The sequence below is a fragment of the Apteryx rowi genome, unplaced genomic scaffold (assembly GCF_003343035.1).
Source record: "Apteryx rowi isolate R43461 unplaced genomic scaffold, aptRow1 scaffold_121, whole genome shotgun sequence".
NCBI classification, from domain to species: Eukaryota; Metazoa; Chordata; class Aves; order Apterygiformes; family Apterygidae; genus Apteryx; species Apteryx rowi.
In genome coordinates this window covers 1,232,276-1,257,723 of record NW_020447431.1, presented here as the reverse complement: position 1 = coordinate 1,257,723, position 25,448 = coordinate 1,232,276, and the positions used below count along the sequence as shown (strand labels likewise).

At 37.5% G+C, this 25,448-nt stretch overlaps 1 protein-coding gene across 1 annotated transcript in view; it reads right to left on the bottom strand.

Annotated features, from left to right (window-relative positions):
- The window catches only part of CSRNP3 (cysteine and serine rich nuclear protein 3), a 68,425-nt gene extending 46,635 nt beyond the window's left edge, over positions 1–21,790 (bottom strand). Inside the window, exon 1 of the mRNA XM_026091219.1 lies at positions 21,634–21,790. Coding sequence (XP_025947004.1) covers positions 21,634–21,781 — 148 coding nt within the window. The 5' untranslated portion in view covers positions 21,782–21,790. The remainder of the gene's footprint in view (positions 1–21,633) is intronic.
- Between the last annotated feature and the right edge of the window lie 3,658 nt (positions 21,791–25,448).

Sequence of the window (25,448 nt, the reverse complement as noted above, 5' to 3'; positions counted from 1 at the left end):
CTTCCTTTCAGAAAATAACTCAATGTACTTGAAGAGTACTATGCATTAGAAAAGCTACTGGACTCAAACAAAAATACTCTGTAGTAAACATGCAGGCCTTCTTTCTCCTTTGACAACCTTCCTCAAAACTGCTGGTTAACTACCAAAAGCAAAGAGCATATTAATGCTGTGGCAGGCTAATTAACGCACTGAGAGATGTACAGCAAGTGGCAAAAGAATCTCTTAACTGCTGTTGATTATTCACATCACCTAATGCAAAGTAATTAATTTTGCAAGGGTTGCTGTAATGCTTGACACAGCCATGGCTGGCCATATACAAGGCCCAGAACACCAGCAGAGCATGAAGTTTCTCAAGAGTTTGCTCTATTTTAAAGAGTCAATGTCTTGTTATCTTGTTAAAAAAGGAAGAAAAAAAAAATTTAAGAAAAGGCTATATATTTTAAGAATACAGAGTGCCTGTGCTGTCTTCCATCTACTTCATGAGCCAGCTTTGCTCTAGCTAGTTTCCATGACAGCTCAGACATCACAACATGAACCATGCCAGCTAGTAATTCAGAGCTACACAGAGCTATTCCTAATGTGGTTAGAAATTGCAAGATGTTAACAGTAGAAACATAAAGGTGGCTTTCAGTTATTAATTGACATACTCCCTTCCTTTTCTATTGCTTGTTTACCAAGCACACCTTTTCTCCAAGTATGATTTTCCAGCTTATAATTTTCATTTGACTGTTGACCAGCAGAAAGCTTAAAAATAAATTAAATTACACAGAGATATTTGAAGCAAGCATGATAACTATTATTTTCCCTTTCTCTTTCCCTCCAACTATTTGGTTCTAATCTCCCTTATACAACAGAAAACCAAAAAGAAATTTACTGAAGTTAATGCAGTTGAAACAGGAATAAAATCTGGTCAAGAGGAATCAGACCATCTTTTCCTACTGGACTTACTCTCAATAGAACTTTCTGAAGTCTTCTTCACCACCATAACCAGCAGCATTACCTCTTTCCTCACTTTCAAGATTTTCATACCAGAGCAGAAAAGCTCTTTAGTTTTTTTCAGCTACTAAAGATTCCTTCCACTGGAAGATGAATCTTTCATTAAAATCTTGGAAACTGTTCCTGCCTACAATACATGCACAGGTATATTACTCTGGACAGAGACAAAGATAAAATAATAGGCACACAACAGACAGACCTCAATAGCAACGTAAAGTATTTTTGCATTTTACAACAGCTAGGCAGTAACTTACAAAGAGGCCCAACCTACAACACAAGACATTTCCAATGCACTACTTAGAATAAAGTATACAGTGTTTGGACTTTTATTCTTATAAACAAGAAGATACTTAAATACTAAAATAAGGTGTCTGTATTGAATTACATCAATTAAAGATTTCGTTCCACAGGAACTGAATTGGCTGCAACACTCCCACCTTTGTACACCCCACATACCACCTTAGATCCGTCGTTTAAAGTTTAAAAGGCCACTATTTTCTGGGCTGTATTTTCAGGTCCTTTTTATTTTTCTTTAAATGTTCACTGTTTCAAATAACCTTTATGGCCTAGAAACTGATTCTCCTTTAATAATTTTGCCCATTTCCATTGGGCAGCATTGATTTCTTTCCCATATATGTATCCAGCAGAGCTTGAAAATAATTTTTCTTCACTTCCTTGTTTGTGTACCAGCATCATCGATAACGTCAGCACAGCACTGGGAAGTTTATTGCTTATGTTGAATTTTCCCTACCAGCAGAACACAATACACTTTTCCCTCATATGTTCCATGACAGAAGACTACATTAAGAAGGTTATTAGGCAGAAGTATTTTGCAGGAGATTTTCCTCCTTGTCCCCTAAAAATATGGTGATGATGTGGCTTCCTCTGAAATCAATGTTAAAGTAGTTAAGAAATTCAATAGAGAAGACTCCTATCATATATTTAGAATCCAAAATAAGTTTCATAGCCTATTTGCCAGATTGCCATCAAGATAAAATCTGAACCATAATACGCTTACAGCAATTCTTTGATTATTTCATTATAAACATTAATGACTTGGAGATGACACTGAAACATCGAAATAAAACAAAGTGTCAGTGAGCAAGACCCTCCAATTCAGAAATATGCTTTCTAAGGAACAATGATTTCCATTTCTTTCCTATAGGAAGGAGACTGATTAACAATATTCAAATAACCACATTCAGATTAGAAAATCAGTGGACAGCTTTAAGATGTCTCGTTATGAATCCACGACTTCAATGAACAAYTAAAACGGACCACTGATTTACAATTCGATTACACGTTTTCAACCGGTGTTCAAGGACACTGTGCTTTGGGTCTACCCTTCCAAAGGTATAAAGGATAACTGCACTGTCACATGTCCTAAACAGTACAAAGATCAACATTTCTGGAACATGCTGAAGTCTGGAAGTTCTTTTGTAGAAGTGGTAATCAAGTGCTTGTTTCATCTCAGAACTCTACCTGAAATGCATTGAGACTGAATAAAGATACCTTCAGACTATTTTTAAAGCCCGAACGTCTTTCAAGATTTCAGCATTTCAGATATCTTCATGAATTTTTAAAGTTAAATTGCTTGCCACCTACCAGCTACAGGCCTTAATGTTCCAATTAGACTTTTCCTCACAGTATTAAGCAGATATGCTGATCTCTCAGATTGAAGTACAATGCCAAGGGTTGAATATGTCAGGTTAGTCTTCAAAGACGGTGTTATTTCAGCATTTTATGTTGTATTTGTGCATTTTAATGGAGATTAGTCCCTATTTTATCATTATTCCACATCTTTTCCAGTGAGTAGTTAAAAAAATGTCAAACTTCTGTCCAGGATTTTATGCAAATATTTTGAATAAGGCTCACCAATTTATGGCACAGACAAACTCGGACTGTGTGGACCACTGATATCACCTGGTAGGAAGTTGCATCACTTGGTGGTTTCCTATGTTGCAGAAAAGAAGTGATTATTAATTCAGTGTGATTTTTGGAATCCTCACAATAAATGTATCAGTGAATAGGTCTGCCAACCAAATTTATCCCTTTGGCCTGACATCTTGAAGTACTGTGGATAGTCCTGTCTCTGTCACAACATTTTCCCTTTTAGCAGCAGGAAGACCCTGGTTATTTCTGCTAAAATAGATGGAGATAACACTAGTCTTGTCAGATATTTAGAAAGAGCCTGGTCAACTTGCCTGTTTCAACCTTCCAGGTTACAAAAAAGGTGTCAGCTGACAGCACCAGCTGTCATTTACTGTTAGCAGCCTTCTACCAGGTCAACAGCTCCAAGCTCAGAGGAACTAACCAGTTTTGTGACTGAAGAGAATGAAGTCAAGGTTCTCTGTGTCTCATTCGATCTCTTCAGGCAGGTGGATTTCAATGATCCTGCTGCTTTAGCTGTGTCCACATAACTATTCTCATTCTGCAGTAACTCCACTGTCAGTAATGACTATGTAAGTCACCAAGACAAAGGATAGTAAATGCAGATTTCAAGAACTACAAACGTTTGCCAGGGCCAACTGTTCTACTCTTCCAGAGAAACGACAAATTTCATGCCAATTACAATGACAATGAGTTCACAGCCATGCATTGTGTATCCTGCAGTTTTCTTATTATCTGCAGCACTTAAAAGAATTCCTGAAAAGTTGTCATATTTAGCTTTTAACATACTTACCATAGCAAATTGGTATTTACTCAGTGCTGATCTTATTATTCTTTTGCTGCAGTTGCAAACTCTTAAAAATTACATTCATAATCATGAACAGACACAAATTGATAACTGATAGCCCTTTCATGACATTCGGTGTGTCAAGCAAAGATATAGGCAGTTTGCAGAGAAAAGTAGCATCATTAATTAGACCAGCTAAGATGACTAGGAAAACAGAACGCTTTAAGAACATGAGGAAGGGGTCATATACACAAAAGTCTGCCTGTATAAATTAATCTAATTAAAAAAATATTACTTTTCCCACAAACCTCGCCTGGTAGATATCCTTACATTATCATATCACAATAACAACAGCATTAAGAGAGACTAAAAAAGTTGGTCTCTGTTTTAAAAGTAATATATCTTAAATGTCAAGGAAGAGACAAAGATCGATTCAAAGAGATGGGATTGCAGAGAAAATGAAGAGATGGCAATTGTCATCTCATAACAGCTATTTTTATATGGCATCTGAAAAATTTTTAGGCATAATGGCAAAGGTGAGTTTTACAAAAGAATCTAAAAACCAATGAAGTACATTTACAGACTTACAGGAACTGTTCCAAAACATTAGAAACAGCATGGGAGTTGAAAATTTTAAAAGTTAACAATATTAATAAATGCTGACAGGTAAGTGGAGAGGAAAAGATCAAGAAGAACTTGTCTCTACCAAGAAGCAGAGTCAAATAGCACACATTTATGACAGTAAAAAAGTGTGCTGCTGAAGGGGTTGCAAAGAGATGCATGAGCTGGTCAAAGTAACATCATCTTGAAGTAACATTAGATATACATGAGAACACAATAATACTTGAGATGGGAAATACTAAAAAGTTTGCCTCCCAGTGAGTTGAAAAGCCCAACCAAAGAGATGATGGGTAGAAGGAATCTTTAAGACTTAAGAGTAATGAAGACTGCGAGGAATAGACTTAGCTTTTATTAAGACTCATTGGTTAAGTTGTGGGCAGGATACAGAGACTGTCTATAATAGACAAGAAATCGAGCGCACAGGTAGAAGGCTTAACAACTCAATTTTAGTTGGAGACCTTCAGCTCAACATCAGTTAGACATGTTCACGTTAAATATAAAAGTTGTTCAGTTAACTATCTTGCAGGAGATGTACAAGACAAACTACTTGGTGAAAAATGAGCTTAAAGTAAAAGTCCAAAAGGAACACACCTATGAGCCGTTAGCATAGACATCAAAACTAATTTTTTTTTGTGAGATTAGCCAGAAATAAAGTACATATAGAAATGTAAATCTACTAAAGACCTAACTGTATAGAAAGCTGGAGGGTTGGGAGGGAAACAAAGTATCTTTTGAAAAATAAATTGAGTGGCAATTAGAGAAATAGAAGAACCAAGAGCAGGAAAAAGCACAGGCAAGACAACATTTCAGAGGGTGGACCATGATAAACTGTTGAAAATGAGGCTGGAATGTTTACTTTGAGGTCTAGGAAGTTTTTATCTAATGTGAGTACGCAGAAAATGGGGCACATGGGTCATAAGTAACTGAATGACAGAGTAAAGTAACTGAGTGAGAAAATCAGAAATACCATACTATGACACTGATTGTCAACCTGTGCTAGGAATACACTTCTACCCACTCCCCCTCCCCAAAACTCATTTGCATCCAAACCCTCCAGCAAAGTTAGAGGTAAAATTCACAAAAATGCAATATGCGCTGAGCAGAAAGTGGGAGATAGTAAAGGCATCACATAGCTTCATAAAATCACAGAGCAACTGGTGAAAGTGTACAAATGACCTCAAACTTCTGTGGACAGGGATAAAAATAGCTAAAACCCAGAATACTAAACAGGCCCAGTGCCTGAGTCAAATCTGTCCTGAACCAAAACTGGAGTAAAAATTCCTGCCTGTCCACAAATCTGGCAATTCGTCTGATCTGAGCATATAAACAACGTACCAGGTGACTTTACTAGTGTTAGGAGCACTGAAACACTCCATCCAACACTCAGTCTTCTACCAAAGCCAAATCATCTTCAGAAGACAAAAACAAAAATTCAGAGGCCAATGTGTACACTAAATATCAAATAGATTGTAGTGGAATTTTTACTAGACAGTGAGTAATCAGTGAAAACCCTACAACATAGCCTGATAAGAGAAATATTGCAAAGAATCAGCCAAGCAATTATTATTAATTGCAGCACATTTATTTTCATTATACAGAGGTACTAATACTTTAGCTAATGGTTATATTTCAAAACTCTTCTTTTGATTATAAAATGGAGAACCTATCTAACTGTTAGCACTGGCCAGGCAGCAAAGACCTGAAATCAATTTCCAAAAACAGTTAAAGCCCTGAAAACCATTTTTAATGCATAATTGTGTGATCTTGGACAGTTTAACTACTCTGAACTTAGCTTCTCCATACGTAAAAAGTCAAACAACATCTTATTGTTACTTATCTCACAATTTTGCTCTTAGTGAATTAAGAGGATAAGGTGTGCTTCAAGACCCCCAGAAAGATCAGTCTGACTGAACAAGTCAAAATAATTAATAGGAATAAAATCGATCAGGAATTATTTTGCACTACTGCCATTTAAAAAGAAAAAAAAAAGCAAATTACAGTGGCAAACGTGAAAGTTTAAGCTTAATATGAACTTCACAATTTTACTTATGTCTAAGTAATAGGAATAAATGCATGGAAATGTATTGTTTCTTCTGATAAAGGGTGATATCCTGCCAACTGAAGTTACAAAAAATCCTTCAGATAAGAAATATCTAAAACATCTAGCATTATTTTTGTACACACAAACCGTTAAAAGCCATTTCTTTCTCTTCTCAAAGATAATCCCTACTAATTGCTCTAGTCATGGAAATACATTCTGTGGGAAAGGGTAATGAGAGCTACTTGTCAAATTGGTCATGTCATTCTTTCACTGCACAATCCAAACAGTATAACCTGACCCATTCCCAGCATGTTGAATATCCACCTACAGAAAAGGACCAATGCATCAGCCGTTCTGACCTTTCCTGCTAGTTTCTTCTAACCTTCCTGACCTCATTAGACTGCTAGGTGGGGAAGCCTAAGTAAAAAAATAAAGGAGCTGTTGGGTACTCTTGATGGATTAGAAATAGCAAGAATGTGTCTAGGGCTTACTAAACTGGACCGCTGAATTATAATGCTTTTCAAACAGTCAAAATGACAGTAGGGATGATAAAGAAAATGAGGCAGGGAGAAACAGTTTGTTAAAATATTTAAGCACAAATTATGTGCATTTTTGAAATTGCTCATCAGCATCTTTCAGCATTTATTCAGCTGCAATTTGGTTGGATTTTTAAAGTCTCATTTGAGTGAGTGCAGATACTAAAAAACAATGGTCCCCAGAGTTATTTTTGTTAAGTATGACAATAAAGCACCTTCCTAAAAGAGGGCCCTAATCTCTCCTGGCCAGATTTACTTAATGAATTCCTCAGATACCCAAAGCAAGGGAAGGCAACAGCCTTGAATACAAGTCTCCCAAGTCCCCAGTTCAACCACTACATCATATTATGAACAAAATCTGTATCTTAACAGACAAAAGAGCAGAGTGAGAGAAGAGAAGAGAGAAGAGAAGAGAAAGTGCTTATTCGTTAAAATTATTCACACCTTCTCCAATGGAATTACTGAGGATTTCTAAACTGGTTCCCATCCTGAAATAGACAGCTTATGCATTTTTATAGCTAACATTTAATAAGAAGTACACAATATATAAATTAATTTTGCTCTCTAAACATTAGGTTTTGCCATGCCCAGTAAACATTTTTTTAGCTAATACTACCATCATTTTTGCTATGCATCAAACATTTTAAATTATTTTGTGAAGTTATTAAAACACTATACTGATTATACATAGTTCTCTGAACACATTTACTACTTGAAATGTATTGGCTAGGTTTTAGTGGTTGAATAGATCATATTGATTACTTCCAGTCTTTGATTAGGTGAACTTTCCAAACAAACAAATGAACAACCCATCACATCATAAAAATTAAAATACAAGCTTTAAAAGTACCTCTTCAGACAACTGTGTTTCCTTTTCCAAAATATTAAACAGTTTATACCCTTGCTAGCAAGTGAAGAAAAATATAAATATACAATAGTTAATTAGTTTACAAACACAGGTAACAATTTAGGAATGTTTTTCCTGTACCGATCCAATCACATTGCAACTGCTGATGTATAATGATCTTCCAACAGCTTTTAGTGTGAATTGTGAAAATTTTAAAGTTGCAGTGGGAAATTGGAATGTTTTCACTAATATGGTTCTAAAATTGCTAATAAAAATCCCTGCAGCTTAAAATATAACATCATGTCTTGCACCGTCAGATGGTACAAAATTGAAATTGGGGCTGCATAATTGTATGGATATATGCACATGAATAACTGCTACCGTACTACTGACCTTGTGATCTCAAAGAACGCCAGTTTCTCTCAGGAGATTTTTAGACCTCTGAAATCATGTTTTCAGTCTGTAGACATTTCCTTAATCTGTCCTTAAAAAAATGAAATTCACATCTCATTACTGTTAAAATGATACTAATGAACATTTAGAGTTTCTGTCAAAGTATTAGTGATGCCTTATGCACACTCACAGGACAAACAGTTTGTTTGCAGTGAAACCAATTAACATATGAGGAAAAAATCTCAGAAGACAACATGTGAGTCGTGTATAAGTAAGCCATAGAGGTTATTTCACCAAAATATTTAATATAAGAACAATTATAATTATTATTTCTATAAGATGAAATATTTCATAAAGAGCAGATCTGAGTTTTTAGTTTAAATAAATACATAATCTTTAAGCACATAACTGGTACACAAATTTGGTTTCCAGTATGCTGCAGCTACTTTTGTTCTGACACAACAGGAAGTCTGAAAACCTAGAAGGCATCTTTCGCAGAACATGACATAATTTTGTAACAGCAAGGACAATTAAACATTAATCTTGTTTACGAAGGCAGGTGGCAGACTTGCCATCTGTTGAAGTCCTTAAAGCAAGGTCTGATATTTTTATAAAAGACATTCTTGGATTTAGGTTTTGGAAACGACATTTGGTCCATACTGCATACTTGTGCATGTGGCTATGGTAAAGGGAGCAGGAAACAATGGCACAAGCCAGTGACGGTTTTGGCTTCGGAATTACAGCTACCAGTTTGCATSACTTTCCATTCTGGCCCATAACATGTGTGGTCCTGCATTAAAATAACTTCATAATAATATCTTGGTTCTGTACTTCAACTCAACTTGTGGAGGACCAGAAAGGAATATTCATTTCAACACTTCTGAGTGCAGAATCTGGTTTCTGTGGTTTGACTGATCATTTTTCACCTTCTTCTGTGGCACTGAAAATTGATCACAGCTGGAAACTGGCTCATGCCCAGAAGTAGTACAGAGACACTTCAAAGGTGCCGGGAAGGTATTTCATGCCCAAAGCTAGTTTATAATGATGTGGTTGTTAAGAGGCTAGGTCCAGAGTCCAGACAGACTTCTGGCGATTTTCATATCTTCCTTCAGCGCAGGGCATGCTGTGATTCTCTGGGCATATAACGCATCTCATAACTTCTCTGTCTTTACTGTGATCTCAAGTGTCAGTGATGTGATGATTGATAAATACTATTTTCTATTTAAAGCACACTTAAGATTTTTCGGGATCAAAATAATTTGAGAAAGCCATGTTTTTGATCAGGATACAGGATGTTCAGGTGATAATTAAATCCTGTAACATAAAGGCAGACTAGATCAACTCCTAAAGCACCTAGAACTGGCCATTTTACACAAAGTAATTAATATTTCTTGCTGATCCTGCTGCTGCTGTTTTCATGTATCACAGTGTAGGCAGATGTGATGCAACTCAAACTTTCTAGGGCAAAAAACAGGGTAAAAAAAATGTTGTAATTTTTGAGGTATGCAAACAAAAATGGGTCAGTAGCCCAAAAATGGTTCATTAGCTGATCTAGTAATACATGGCTAAAGTGATGGAAAGTAGCACGCTGGGCAGCACGGACCCACCTTATATGCTTATATAGCATATAAGCAATACAGGGCTGCAAAATATGCTTAAGCATTGAGCAGAAATGGGGAAGATGGGACTAATCAGGAGGTGGTTTCAATATCAGCTGCCAAAGGTGTATGATACTGCACATGTGAACAGTTTACCATTGTGTGCTGCCAGTGGGAGAGAGAGCAAGGACTGCAGATATCGGTAGTTATGGACCTGTGTATTCCCACCATAGCCTCAGGTAGTCCCACCAAATGTCATGTTAGGCTCTGATGGCTACAGGAGACTGTTTCAGCGATTAGCAGATGGCTCACAAAATAATTAGGGAATATATATTTGGCCCCAAACAAATCTGTATTCTAGCTTTTCTCTGTCTTTAAATTCTATGAAACTTAAGATTCCTTAACACTACAAAGTACATTAAACAATTCAAAGTAGAACAAAGTTTTATCTAAACACCAACAAAACCACCCAAGTGAAAATCATTAAATTTAAATTCTTTTTGAGAACCTGTTTTAATAAAATCTTCTGAAAATCCAGGCCTGGCTCATCTGTAAGCTATAGCTTTAGACAAACCAGAACAGCTAACAACTTCATTAGACACATGCTCTAGCCCAAAATTTATCTTCTATGTTATTCTTGTTGCGTGAAACGTGTATCTGAAATGCCAACTGAAGCTTTATTTCAAATGTCATACATCATCCTCTCTTCTGGCTGCTCATTTCTTCAACAATCTCTGCAGTACATTTTCTTATTTTATGATAAAATTCTCACTTCCTTAAAGGCAATGACAAGCTGAAGTCACTAAAGCCAGAAGCATCTTTAGTGTTTACTCAAGGCCTAATAGTTTGAGTAACTATTCATACAGTATCCTAGAGAGTTGAAATGTTAGTCAAATAGATAAATTTGTGTGAATTGGCCTTCCACTGCAAGCCATTATAGACCATACACTAAAAGCTATATAAATAATAAATTATTATAATAACACACTTTGTAATTAATTGTGTTATCTTCTTCCTAAGAACATATAATTAGGCATGACAGAAAGGTTGCAATTTCTATTAACTTTAGATAGCAGTGTAACATGGAAATGATATCTCTGCTCCAAGATTTGTGTCAATCCCACACTAATCACTCCAAACTAAAAATTGTTTGAGTAAAACAAGGAGCAAAAGATGAAAAACAGTAGTAGAAATAAATTAAATTAGATGTGTTTCATTAAAAAAAAAATCACAGAAACTTTATCACTTTTTGGTAAAATGTAGGTCACTTACTGTTTCCATAGTAACCACTGCTGAACTATGGCTCTACAGATGACCATCGCCTGTAGCTGCTTTCTTTGATAATAGGTGATGTACAAGTACAGCTGTGCCTCAGTTAAAATACGAAAGAGGTTTACTTTCAAACATAGCTCCTGCTTTAATATTTTCAAAAGTATCCACTAATATCCTTGAATAGATAAACTAGCTATTCAGTTGGAAAAACATAAAAACTGATTTTCAGTACTAAAAATCTACCGTTTGCCTGCATCCCAAGTCTGGAGCCTCAAAAACAGAGACAACTTTAGAAGAAATTGTGAACAAGCAAAATATTTATACAGAGCAATCCACTAAAGATCAGGAATACAGAAAGCTCAAAAAGCATTCATACTAGCTTCAACCACCCTTGATAAGCACACAGTCAGTTCCGTGACGGCATATTCAGTGCATTCATTGCAAGTGGGAGCTTACAGGTTGGTGTATTATCTTGCACACAAACACATAGTGAAACCCAGTAATATAAGGCTGGAATCATAGGTAACATCAGCTAATGCCTCGTTTTGGAGGTAGTAGTAGAGTTTTCAGTCAATCTGATGGTGAAACCCCCTTTTTCATCACTATTACTCTGGGACATATAGAGTAGAAGATGAATTCATTAAAATACAAAGACTCCACGTTACAAAAATACACTAACAGCTTTGATAGTGAACTAGAAAAGAGCAGGACAGATCAGTGTCCTTGAGGACTGCTAACTGGTTTTCCTCTTTTAGAACAGAGTCATTTTATTATGTGAATTCAGATTGAACCAGCTACTTATCAACTATCCAACTATTTTTTAACAGGTATTGTGAAAACTCTGAATTAAAAGCTTTGAGGTCTGAACTCTATCCAGATGCCTCATACATTGTGGTATGGTAGTATCAGCATTCATATACACAATCAAAACACCCAAGATGTTACAAGTTCAGTGAACAGAAGAATGACGATTAATAGTGTTGATTAGCATTGAGGAGAGAAAGTATTTCTGATTTTTTTTTTTAAACCAGGCTCAGAATCTTAAATAGTTAAATACTACAATTACTAGCATTATATGTTTTTCTAAGATTAACTGAGTAACATCTTGGCACCTGCCAATTTTAGCAGTTTAGCTGACAAAAAGATAAGGCACTTCAGCTGCCATTGCCAGAAGCGCAAATCACTCTCACAGAACATGGCCTTGAAAGACAGCACTGCTAATGACAAACTGGGTCATAAACTGCTTTCTGACGTTCCAATAGGCTTCAAATGAGAGTAATAGTCATATTTTGCATTTTTAATATCTCTATTCAAGAGCAAATGTATTTGTGAGAAAGGCAGAAATCTTTCCTAGAGTTTCTATGAGGCAAGTACAGCTCTTATAGCTCTACCTTGCAGTTTGTTTCTCTTACTGTATAACTTGCATACTTTGGATCTTAATGTAAGACTTTACTGTACCTACTTCTGATGACTCATAAAGCTCTCCCTAGGAAAACGTTCCAAAATGACAACTAAAAATAAGGAATTAACTCCCACGTCTCAGGAAGGCCAATCTATGTCCCTATTTCCCTAGCTTAAAGAATGTATTCCTTAAATTTATATAGTCAGTCTCTGGCAGAACTGAGGATAACGGTTGCAACTCTGGACTTTCTCCCCTATGTTTATACATTGCAAGGAGACAACTGCAAAATTGCATTGTTATACCTCAGATATAGTACATCCCAAACAATTTTTTTTTCAATTTTAATTTCCTATTGCTTTCATTCATCTCTTTATTTTGATGCCTGTTTAACCTCGCTCCTGTCATCACACTTGTGCAACACAAGCAGAAGAATGCACCTCCTTAAGTTACCACAGTATTGGCACTTTAGATGGTAAGGTCCTCAAGGACACAGATGTGATCCTCTTGTTTGTTTAAAATGCTAGACATAAGAAGCCACTAACTGTGAAAATTTGCACAATACAACTTTATTGCATCATCTTGTATTCAGCCGATAATACTAAAATAATGAGCAGATAATCAGTAATAAGAAGGTAACCCACTCTCCTGCAGTGACATGTTGTAATTGCAGCACTATATAATTCTACACAAATAAAATACCTACTCCTACTTAAAGCTCCACTTATTTCAGTGAAGACTGACCACAGAAAAGAAAAAAGCCTCAGGCAGCAGAACCCAGGGAAGGGAAATAGTCCATCATGTAGATTGCATGTGACTTCTTATGAAGTGAGCAAAATTGTGTAAAGATCTTAAAAAAAATTTGCTGAACAAACCTAGCTTCCCAGATATGGAATACAATTATCAAAGCTAYACATTGTTTAGAACTTAGTTTCTCAAGTATTTAACTTAAGCAGTCTGAATGTGATATAGTCAAAGCTCCCTCAAAAATATGTTTAAAGTAACAGTAATCTCCTCCATTGTCTAATTTCTTCTTTTGACATTATACTATGGCAGTATAACCATACCCTGCTTTCTGCCAAGGATATATTCCTGAGGAGTACAACAGTTATCAACTCAAGGGATAGCAAAGCAACTTTTTCCTGTAAGAATTAACAGAACAGTGTGGTGATGCATGCAGGGTCTTAAGAAATACACACAGCTTAAATACACAGGGACAGTATGCCTGGTACGGAGAATGGAGAAACAGGATTATGAGAATTGTCAGCTGCCAACTCAACCTCCAACCACCATCTAAACCGAATCAATTCCAAGAGATCTCAGCACTTCATCTATGAGACCAAACATCAACAAAAACCTTTTAGCGTGAGCATTCTTGCTGCCTCTTTCTGCCTTGTTCTCAGATGCCCATTGCTTATCAATATCAATCAAGTCAATCAAGGCAATGACAGAGAGAAAAGCAGGCTAGCGATGTTTATTAGCAGAGCATGGTGTTAAATGATTGACAATGGAATTCCAAAATAACAGATGGAAAAGCAAAAGATTAGTGGAATGTTAATGTATATCTATATTATCTGAAAATACAACATTTTCTCTAGGAGAGTGAAACGTGCTGTTAACATGTTTGTGATTTTAATGGCTGAGGGCCTTGCTCCATGTTGCCCTTAATGAAAGAAATGCTCTCCTTGAACTTAAAGACTGCTAAATGTGAAGAACGCAATCTTCTTTTACTTAACTTTTCTCAAAGTCTCACTTCTATCAAAATGCCTACAAGAAATCTTACTTCTAATGCAGATCAGTTTAGTGAGAAATTGAAGACATTTAATTCAAAAATGGAAAAAAAATATTGGCACACAGTATATGTATATGTTGTTTTTCTGATCTCTAATTTAGAGTATGTCACTGTTTCTCTGCTGTTTTTCTCCCCTAGTGGTAAACCGATTGTTTGTGTGGGCAAAGAACAACAGGGCAGGGTTCAGGAAGGAGAAAACACTATCAGCGGCTCATATATTGAGCGTGATACACAATGAAAATAATTAAAGCTTAGAATAATTAACCATTGATTAAAAACACTAATTCTAATTTGGCTTTAAGTTTTCACAACAGCAGAACATGCTTAGCTTATTAGCCACCTTTAAAGACTGGTACTAAAAAGCTGTAAACCAGCATAAAATGCAGAGTATGTACTAAACATGAAACAAGAAAGATAGCACTAGATATGAAAAGAGATATGATAAGAGTCTTTCTGAAGCTTCCTTTGCTTCGTAAGAGCACATAAGGATAATCCACAGGAAGCTGCTGAAAGGCCACTGAGACTCTCAGTAGGAATGAAAGCTAGTGTTAGGATAGAGCAGCCTTGAGAAAGAAAGCACAAAGAAAAATTTTCAGACAAAAATGAAGACATTAGAAGTTACAAAATGGTAAAAGAAAATCCATTTTCCTCCTTATAAGAATCTATGATTTTCTCACAGAAGCAAATGTGATGATATCACACCACCCATAGCTTTCACTATTTGTCCAGGTACTCATACTGTGTCCAAAATGTTATCCAAATATTGTCACAATGTTTCTTCATGTCTTAAAAGCAGGACAGCTACTTTAGCACCCAAGATATTTAAGTGCTTACCTTTAGGAAACAAGTTTTAAAATTTTGATCTTATTTTTCCAAGACTACAGAGGAAGTCTTCACTAAAAGAAAACCCATCTACATTCTAACCTTGTGGTTTCTCCAGAAAAGGCTGTTGGGTAAAATTAGCTCAAAGTTAGCTCAATTAGCTTAAGGTTAGTTGAAAACAAGAATTTATGAAAGGATTTTAAAGACTGTGGATTTAGTTACATTCCTCTTTATCAATAAAATCACAGTCATTATGATTTTATGTTGTTTAAATTGTACATACATGTCACAGGAGAGAGAAAAGAAGCTACATATGCTATTCTTGTAAATTATTTTCATGCACTCGTAAAATTCATAAAATTATCCAAATCATTTTGCATATTATAATTGCACCTGAAAACATCATCTGCTATGAAAAGTCCAAAAATAATGGCTTACATTTGATCTGGTACACTTCTTCCATTGCTAATCTGCTTTTTATTTTGCACCACAAATCAAGCACAAAATGCAACTATCCTATTTAATTTTTAAGAAAACTCTCAGACAAGAACAGTTCAGAAAATCTCATTTCATACATCATGATGCCCTCATTCTGATCTAGGGATTTCAGATCTGCCTGCAAAAGATGGTTCCAGACCTGCAGTCAGTACATACTACTGAATATGGGCCAAGATTTATAAATACGTTCTCAGCACAAGGGGCTTTTCACTAGCTAATAAAGAGAGACCAAAACCAGAAGTACTACAGAATCCAAATCAACATTTTCCAGTAATTTTCTGTGTTACCAGATATTTTGAAATATACACATCAATATAGTGAAAGAGGATGACTCACTTTCACTGACTATGAATTTGTAAACTGCTGGAGCATTAAATTCTTTTGATCTTGATAAGCTGGCTCATTCTCATTTTGTTCATTAGCCCTCCCTCTTTTCCCAGTTATGAGCCAGCCAATCTGTAGCCCTTTCTGCAAGCTGACATATTTACCAAGTGAAATCTGTTACCACCGCTTTCTTGCTCATACTAACAAAAAAAAAAAAATTGTTGCCTGTCAAGCTCCTCCTGTCTCAGGGAACCTCTTGGGTCCCTTTTTTCTTTCATATATGACACCATCAGCAATCTGTCTTCCCACACTGATCAGCTCTCTATTTGCTCCTTTCTGTGTTACCCCAGTCTGACCACTCTCTCTGTTCTCTTATAACCCAGCAATTTATTTCCTTACTCTTCTCTTCTTCCTTTAGACTCTCACCTGATGAAATTCCATCCTTAGTTGCCAACTATCATTTTGCTGATGAATTGCAAAATTGCCAAAGAACCTCAGCAAATAGCCTGCTGCATTGCTTAGGGCCATGCCTTGTAAGTCCGTTTCTTGAAGCTGTTAACATGGGCATGTAAATATCTACATGATTTGAAAAGTAAAAGTGTCTTAAATTCTAAGTATAAATGATCAGGAGTTTTCCAGACAGTTATTCAGCAACTTTAATAAGGCTATTTTCTCATGTGTACTATCTGAAAAATTAGTATACGTAGAGTCTGCCACAAACAGGAATCCATGTTTAAACAGCAATTCAACTACAATACCAATTAGTGAAAAGCATCTTGGGTTTGCTTACTCTACTGCTTTGATGGAAAAATACTATATGGTCTTAAAAAGAAAAAAAAATCTTTTAGTGCTATTATTATTCGTTACCAATCAAAAATCACAGTTGCCATAGAAACTGTAAAAACTGAGAAGTCAGTCATGACATAGAAATGGGATAAAGGAAAATGTCTCCTGGCACAGGTTTTCATGCTGGAAATGCTTCAGTGAATTTAACTAGAGAGTCAAGTAGCTCCTCAAATCTAACATGGCATCTTCTAAAAACAGGTATGATTATGGTTTTCAATAATCTGCTTAGTCTGTAAAGTAGTATTATCCCTGCTCTACTCATGGGCTATATGAACTACAGAAAGACTATTTCCAAAAAATTAAGTACAGGCCTCCAATTTGGGGCACAGAACTTCTTTGATTGCAAGGTTGAGATACCCTGGAGGGACTTTTGGACAGCRTCCTCAACATTCCTGAGATCCCATTTTTGGCGTTTTAAACTAAGGCAAATCAAATGTCACTTTAAAAATATATAGTGCCATCAGCTTCCTTGACTCCTACATAGTCTATTCAAAAAAAGAATTCTAAGCTGCAGCCCTCCGCTCCAACCAAGGAGGTCCAGCTCCATGCCAAACACTATTTCAGGCTATTCCCATGCCACACGGAATTCCACAAAGTACAATTCTGCTCTCAACTAACAATGGCTACAACAGCTTTTCACTCTCCATCTCCTAGGGCCAAATCACAGACCAAATCACAGACCAAACTCCACCCAAGAGTTCTTCCAACCTGTTACTGGAACCACCTGACACTTGGTAATAACTAACCAACAGGAGTTTCTTACTGCAGCCATTTGCCCTTAAGCAGAGACTGTCCTGCTGAAAAGGAAATAATCATAATACACAAAAAATACTRTAGCTTCTCACTCTCCTCTTCAGTTCTGTGGTATTCTGTCAYAAATTTTACATTTGAAACATCAGCAAACACTTCTATATCCGGTTATTGCATTTACTGTACTTTTACATATATACACACACAAACACACATATTACTATATTTTTTTTTTAAAAAGGATATTCATATCCAGTGCACATCACCAGGGAAATCTAATATAACACATAATGCTACTGTAATCATTTAATTGATTTGAAAATGCCCAAAATTTAATTTTGAAAAAAATATGTTACCACAGGAGAAGAAGTATACACATTAATGCAAAAAGTTGAGCATTAATAATTAACAGCAGTCTTAATCTATGTGCAATTTATGATATACTGTTACAATATTACATTCCACTATCACAAAGAATTACTATGTACTGACAGGGATTACTGGGGCWCATGGCATAACAGAGCGTTTTTTAGGTTGCTGTTACGTGTTTCAGCGATCCCTTGTAAAAACAATGAATCAGCGTATGCATCAATAAGAAGAGGGAAAGGAATTCATACTAATTGTTTTAGGTTTTTCTGAAAGGCACAGTGGCCTTGCGCACACAGCAGGAGCCTAGAGTTCAAGGAATGCGTATACAGAATAACCGCATTACTGCATGAAGTGAGCTGAGAAGGAAAGAATTTGACAGTGATCTCAGATGAGGTTAGAGTAAACATGTCTTATATATTCTAAAAGCCTGCTGCTATGCGTATAACATATGCTAGTGAAGATATACTTGTCTGCAATAGTGAGGCATGTTTTGCCCTGTATTCAAATACTGTATGATCTAATCCTGCAACTTTCTCCCACAGATAATCTTTWTTTCTGAATATTCTTACTGACTTCCATTTGTATATCTAGAGATCATAGCCTGTTAATAAATTTTAATATCTGGGTTTTGTAGAAGCTGATGACTAACTGAAAATCACAATGATAGAGAACCAGGTTCTTAAAACAGGAATCTGAAAACAACTACAGCCAGTATCTGGCTGAGAAGAAATAGGTTCTGGTACAAAAAAAACAGTCATATTCCAGAACCTGTAAGAAGGAAAAACAAAACAAAACAAAACAACCTGTTCTAAGTAAAAATTTGTTGCAGTAATTGCTCAAATTAACCCATTCTCTCCAGAAAATAGTATATTTCCAAAAATGATGAATGCTAGCAAAATTAGGGAAATAAAACTGTTTTAGTATCATATTTTCACGAAGGAATCACAAAATTTTCTTTGAGGTCACAAAGAGAAGAATAGTCAGAAGTTCCTGAGCTAATTTACATGAACTACTGCATTTTCTTGGACTATAGGTCTGATTCTCCATCACCTTATATAAGCACAACTGTAAGAAGAAGTGGATGTGGCTTCTATTCTGATTGTGTGCTAAACTGTACAACTATGGAGAGCCATGCTCCTTAGATTCAATCTTTGTTATCTCTTCTGCTTCACAAAAACAATGTGATTTATTTACTTTGTGAATTATAAAGTCTACTGTTGTAGCGGTCAGGTTTTTTTTTTTTTTCCTCTCCCACAAAAACCTTACAAAGTAGTTACCCAAAATGAACTGCTTTAAAGAAGTACTGTCATTGTCTATAAAAACATGAGCAAATAAGTTCCAGCTCTGTCAGGAATGAAACAATGAAAATGAAAAAACAAAACCCACATAAAAATGAAAAACAAATGAAAGCTAAGCAAAATAAATGCATCTGCATCATGCCCTGAAGCCTATTCACTAGACTGAAGCACCGGCACACTGCCAAGTGGAACAAATTGCAGATTCTGAGAACCCCATCCCTAAGCTAGGGAGTTCAAATTCAAGAGCCAACAACAAAAGCCTTAGATGCAATCAGAACAGGGTAACGACTTGGGGGGGGGGGGGGGAGGAAGCCCTCACATCCACCTGTATCTCAAACCATTCCCAATCTCTGTTCTTCTCACTAGCATTTTAAATTCTGGAAGAAACCTACTGCCTTTTCAAAACCACTCAGTACTAGCTCTTCTCTGCACCCACAGAGGTAAGGCATCAAGATTCCTGAAAGTGCCAAATCAGAACACAGGATGTATACATTTGGCAGTGAAAGGGGTCAGATAGTTACCAGAGCTGGCAGACACTTGAGCTAGTAAGTTGATGAAGCAAAACAAGGCTCCCTACAGACTTAGCAGAAAAAAACAACAACAACCCCCCCAAAATCTAGACACATGCTTGCTATTACCACATCATGTTCCCCAGTGAACCCAGTTCTAAAATTAGCACCAGCAGAGCTAGTTCAATTCTCTCTGAATCTCTCATGTATGTAACCCATAAAACCAGAAAATAACTCAGGTTAGAAAGGACCTCAGCAGGTTTTTTGTCCAACCTCCTGATCAAAGCAAAGTCAGCTAGGAGATCAGACCGTTAAAGGTTAAAGCTCATGGCTTTAACCAGCCTGGTCTTGAAAACATCCAAGGACAATGACCACGCAACCTCTCTGGGCAACCTGTTCCAAGGCCCAGATGTCCTCATGGGGAAAAAGTTTCTCCTTACATCCAGCGTGAACCTCTCCTTTCAATTTATGTCCCTTGTCTCTTGCCCTCCTGCCACATACCACCGTCAAAAGCCTGACTCCATCCTTCATAACCTCCTCATAGGTACTGGACAGTTTCTCTCAGGTCCCCCTCAAAGCCTTCCCTTCTCCAGGCTAAACAAGCCCAGGTCCCTCAGCCTCTCTTCCCAGGGCGAGTGCTCCAGGCCCCTCTTCATCTTGGTGACCCTCTGCTGAACTCGCTCCAGCTTATCAATGTCTCTCTTGGGGGGGGCGGGGGGGGGGCGCAAACCTGGGCACAATATTCCAGATAGGGTCTAACAAGTGCWGTGTAGAAGGGCAAAATCACTTCCCTCACCCTGCTGGCTGTGCTCCTGCTAATGCAGCGTGGGAGGCTCTTGCCCTTCGTGGCTGCCAGGACACACTGCTGGCTCACCTTCAGCTCGCTGTCTGTCTGCCAGCCAAGACCCCCAGCACCTCTTCTGCAGAGCTGCTCCCCAGCCAGTCAGCCGCCAGCCCATATATATTCTTGCAAAGGGCTCTTCCTCCCCAGGTGCATGCCTTTGCATTTGTCCCTGCTGAATTTTGCAAGGCTCATATCGACCCATTCCTCCAGCCTGCCTAGGTCCCTCTGAATGGGAGCCTTGAGGCCATCGACTACTCCCCCCAGGTTGTGATCCTCTGCAAACCTGATGCAAGTGCACTCCATCACCTCCTCCAGATCATTGATAAAGATGTTAAACAGGACAGGTTCCAGGACAGACCCCTATGCTACCCCATCTGTTACCAGCCTCCAGGCAAAGAACAATCCATTCACCCCGACCCTCTGAGCCTGATTGTCCAATCTATCAATGCGCTTTTGAAAAGTCTGCTCAGAAAGAAGGCAGCACAGGGGTTCCTTACTCAGAGGAGCCCTTTTTTCATTTTCAGGTAAGGAACTACACTAACCTTCCAGTTGTGATTCAYAAATAGCACTAGCCTAGCTTTGTAAGACAGAATTGCTGCTTTCTTTGAGCATCTCATATAGACATCAAGAGCAGACCTAATATTCCACTTGAGAGAATTACACACTGAGTTTACTCCTGTAACGAGTGAAAGAAAAGGACAGAGGGGTATGTGATTGCATTGGCTCAGGCAGTATGGTGGAAAGCCATAGGGATCAGCTATTCTAAAACAGCAGATAGCGCAGGCTACTCTCAACTCTGAAATGCCAGGGTCAAGCAAAAGCACTGGACTTCAAGCCAAGTTACTGCTGATAATCCCTCCTCCCTCCTCACCCAAATCACCACCCAAAACAGAAAGTGCTCTTCCATATACTTGAAACATTTCAATTTCTCTAGATATAAATGAATTAGTAAAAAAAGTGAAGTTACTGCTGAATCTCACTCTGACAGCTACTAGATTTTCCATAAACAACTATTAGAGAAATAGTTGTTTTTTTAAACAAGAAATATTTCTAACAATCTCAACACTGAAATGTAATAAAAACAGAAAAAAGCTTCAAAATAAATGCAGATAGCCTACACTACATTTCTTTCAAGTAAGCTGAATCCTTCTTAGGTCATGTAAAATGGAGGATCATGCTTACACACCACTTTAGTACTTACGGATAAAATGATTAGAGGCTGATGGATGAACATTATTTCCACTGTCAGCACTTTCACTGCTAGAAATGTCATCATCTGATTCCCACACACAGGAACAGGATGAGGAGCCATCAACTTCTTCAAACTTCCTCTTTAAAATTCCACTCATAGCTGCAATGCTGTCACATGTACCTGTAACAGGAACAGGCAATGAAGCACTGAAACATCTGCTGGTTATCCATGCAACAAAGATCTTCAAATTCATTTATCACRGAGGAGTTTATATATCAGCCAGATCCTACTACCTTTAGCTAAATGGCTCCTTACCAAGAGTTTTAAACAACTTTACCAGGAAGGAATCAAAAATACATATAATAAGTATATTCATCATCTCACTGACTTTGTTACAGGCAGTCTTTAAGAGTAAATGCTGCCAATTCAATTTATTTTATAACAAAGTTGATTTCCTCCATAAGTTTCATTATGCCTTTATGGATGTGTCCAATTTAGAGAAAAGACTTCAGTATAGATGTGGAATCACAATATAATGCTAAAAACAGATGCTGCATAAAATGATTTTCAGGACTGCACTTGTTTGAATGCAGAGCACACTAAAAATTAAATAATGAATATATCAGGTTTTAATACTGTCAATCACACAGAGAGCTTTAAGTGCATCTGCCTGTCATAATCACCTCAGCCTATTCTGCTATTTATGAAAAATACGTTTTCCTGAGAGGGGTTTCTTCAGGCTAAAGACATGACTTAAACTGAACATGCTTAGCTCGAAGCCCTTGCCCTTTTGTCCAAAAGTGAGTTATCACAAACAGCAAAGAAATCAGTATATTCTTATCCCGAGGACAAGAAAAGGAACATTTTGCATCATTTTGTAATAACCTCTGCAAGCAACTTAAGAATACACCAAATTGTTAAGCTTCAACCATTAATTAAACCACATTTACAAAAAAGGGGAAAAAACACACACACAAAAAGGAAAAAAGTGGGGGGAAAAGGGAAAACCTCAAAAGATAGGTTCAGAAACAACTCTTCTGAAATGCCCCCATGTCCTCGCTGTACCTCTTTTCCCAACCACCTTTTCCACTGCCTCCTGCAGTGCTTATAGCACTGAATTTGTGAAATCACAATTATTTCCATGGCAACAGACTGCAATATCAAAACCAAAGGATTATAGCTTGACTGTAGAAGAGGGTGAAGAAGCAGCTGGAGTGTGAGAAAGAAAATGCTTACATTCAAACATCTCAGTGAAGAGACAGGAAAGTGAGAAAAGGGCTGACAAAAGGTTTACTGTACAAGTGCAACCTAGGTCAAATCCATGTCCAAGCATATTCAGATTGTGGCTACAGGAATCTTAAAGTTTCAAGTCCGAATAACCCCTGTCGAAACTGAATTCTAAGTCAAACCCAATGGCTGTAATCATCACTAGCATGCAGACTGTCAGAAAGCAAGAACTAATTTCATAGCCTGAAACAATCCCCCCCCAAAAGCCCTTTTGTCAGACATTCTCTTCTGCAAGTATGCCACACAGTGACTACATGACTAACATGCATCTTGCACATCAGTAAGGCTGTTACAGCTAGTAGCAGAAACAATTATTTTTCACACCAAAGGACTTTAAATTTCCTTGCATCTAGCATAGCCTACATTTGTATCAAGTGTCGTGACCTGGCAGCAGCAGGGCCATTTTATTAAGACAACAAGAATTTCTGTTTGAACTGTAACAAGTGATTCCTAGAATCCTTGGGAGTGACATACAGGTTAGTTCCATACCCACTACCTGATGAAGGTAAGCCAGAAGATAGGGGAGCACCGCAGAAGTTGAGTATCACCATGACTCATAAAGAAAGCTTAACTATTCATTGCCTATTTTTTGTCCTGAATCTCTCTTCCAGGTACAAATGTTGTTTGACCAAGCATTCCCACTAATATTTAGGTGTTGCCACTTGTCTGGGATCTGTTGATCCTAGTCTCTCTGGTATCAAATCTCTCCAGGAGATAGGGGGAAGGAAAAACACTTTCATTACTCAGAAGCTCAGATATCATACCAATAGACTAACAAGTATCCAAAACTGTTTGTACACATTATGTATCAGCAGCAGATTCCTTTAGAATAACATCTGCATTAACAGCTGCCACTCCATAAGCCAATATTCTTCAGAAAGAGGCACATCTGCACAGAAGTAAATAAGGAATGTTCTGATACATTTAACCCACACATTGTTTACATAGACAGCATGCAGTACCTGAGCAAGATCCACATCTCCAGGAACTAGGAGACAAGCATGGTGACATACAACATGATACTGTTCATCAGGCTGTTATTTCGCACCCTCTGTTGATGATGTGATATATATCCCAGTGGAGGATAGTAATCAACAGGAAAAAGCAGCAGTCAAACTTCTAACAGCAATGAAGCCCCAAAGCCAGTGATATAAAGGTTCGCTAAGTCAACAACCATACCTTCCAGGGAACCAAGCCAGGCAATTCTAATTGAACTGCCATTCTTTTTCCTGTACTGCAGCTACACCTGAATCAGTATTTTCAGGTTTGGGGACCCAAATTAAAACAACTACAGTCACAAAAAAACCTGGATCCTATCTGATCTTAACTGAAAACTCTACTGATTTCAGGGGCAGGACACAAAGGAGTTACAAAAGTCATACTTTCATATATATGGACAGAAAGTAAACCTATATGCAAATAAACAACTTATCAGATAACAGAACCATAAGGATAGCATAACCACACAATGATACAACTTTCACTGAAAAAAAGTCACACAGTAAGCAGAACAGTAGGTCATATGGAACGGGAATAACCTCATAGACACAGACATACTATAGCAACATATATATTCTGAAGAAAAATAACAAAATCTCTGCATTTCTGCATAGAATACAATACCCAAAAGTAAATGCCTGTATATAGGAACCAAACAGCATCACACGACTAAGAAAAACAGATGCACAGAATAGATTAAAAACTGAAATTAAAAGAAGCGATAATTCAATATGCTTAGACTCCCAGTAAGACACCAGTCAGTTCCAGCCTCCAGAGGCAAACACTAAGACAACAAACATCTACAGCTACAGATCTGCTACACCAAACTTTTAGGTGAAAAGGGGAGAAAGCTGGGTGGAAGAGTTCAATTAAAAACAGACCTTTTTGTGTAATTATTAAATAGTTATCTAACAGCTAAGCTGCTTCTTGATTTGGACCAGCATCCTGCTGACTCACACAACTGAGTAACGAGTTGGCACTGGAAGCATTCCTGTTTGTTGATGTATCCTTCACCAAAGCGCTCACACAGAGATGTGATGCATCATCCTCTGCCATGCTTCTCACCATGCTAACATGGCACTAATCCACAGAAAGGCAAAACAAAGCTGAAAATGGAGGGAAGAACATAAAAGCAAGCAAACCCAACCCCACACATGCATCATGTGAGCTACAGATCAAACACCAATTGCCTGACACAGATACGGATTCCTAAAGGAAATGGCAATTTGCCACAGCAGAAGCATGTGATGGAAGCCTGCTGGGAGAAGAATGTGTTTTTCATAAGCCCCCCGCCCAATTTTCTTCCTTTTTTCCTTAATCCTCCTCCACCCTGAAGAAACCACTCCTACAAAGCGATCATTTAACAAGTTCTCTAGTTGCAGGGACACTGACTGGCAAAGCAAGACTACAAAGCTCCATGGCAACAGGCTTCGCCTCGCTACAGCGCCAGGTACTGGGCAGGCACCACACACTGGAAAAGTTCATAGGCAACATATTATCACTAGAAGAAAAAAAAATCTCTTGTAAATGGGGGGGGG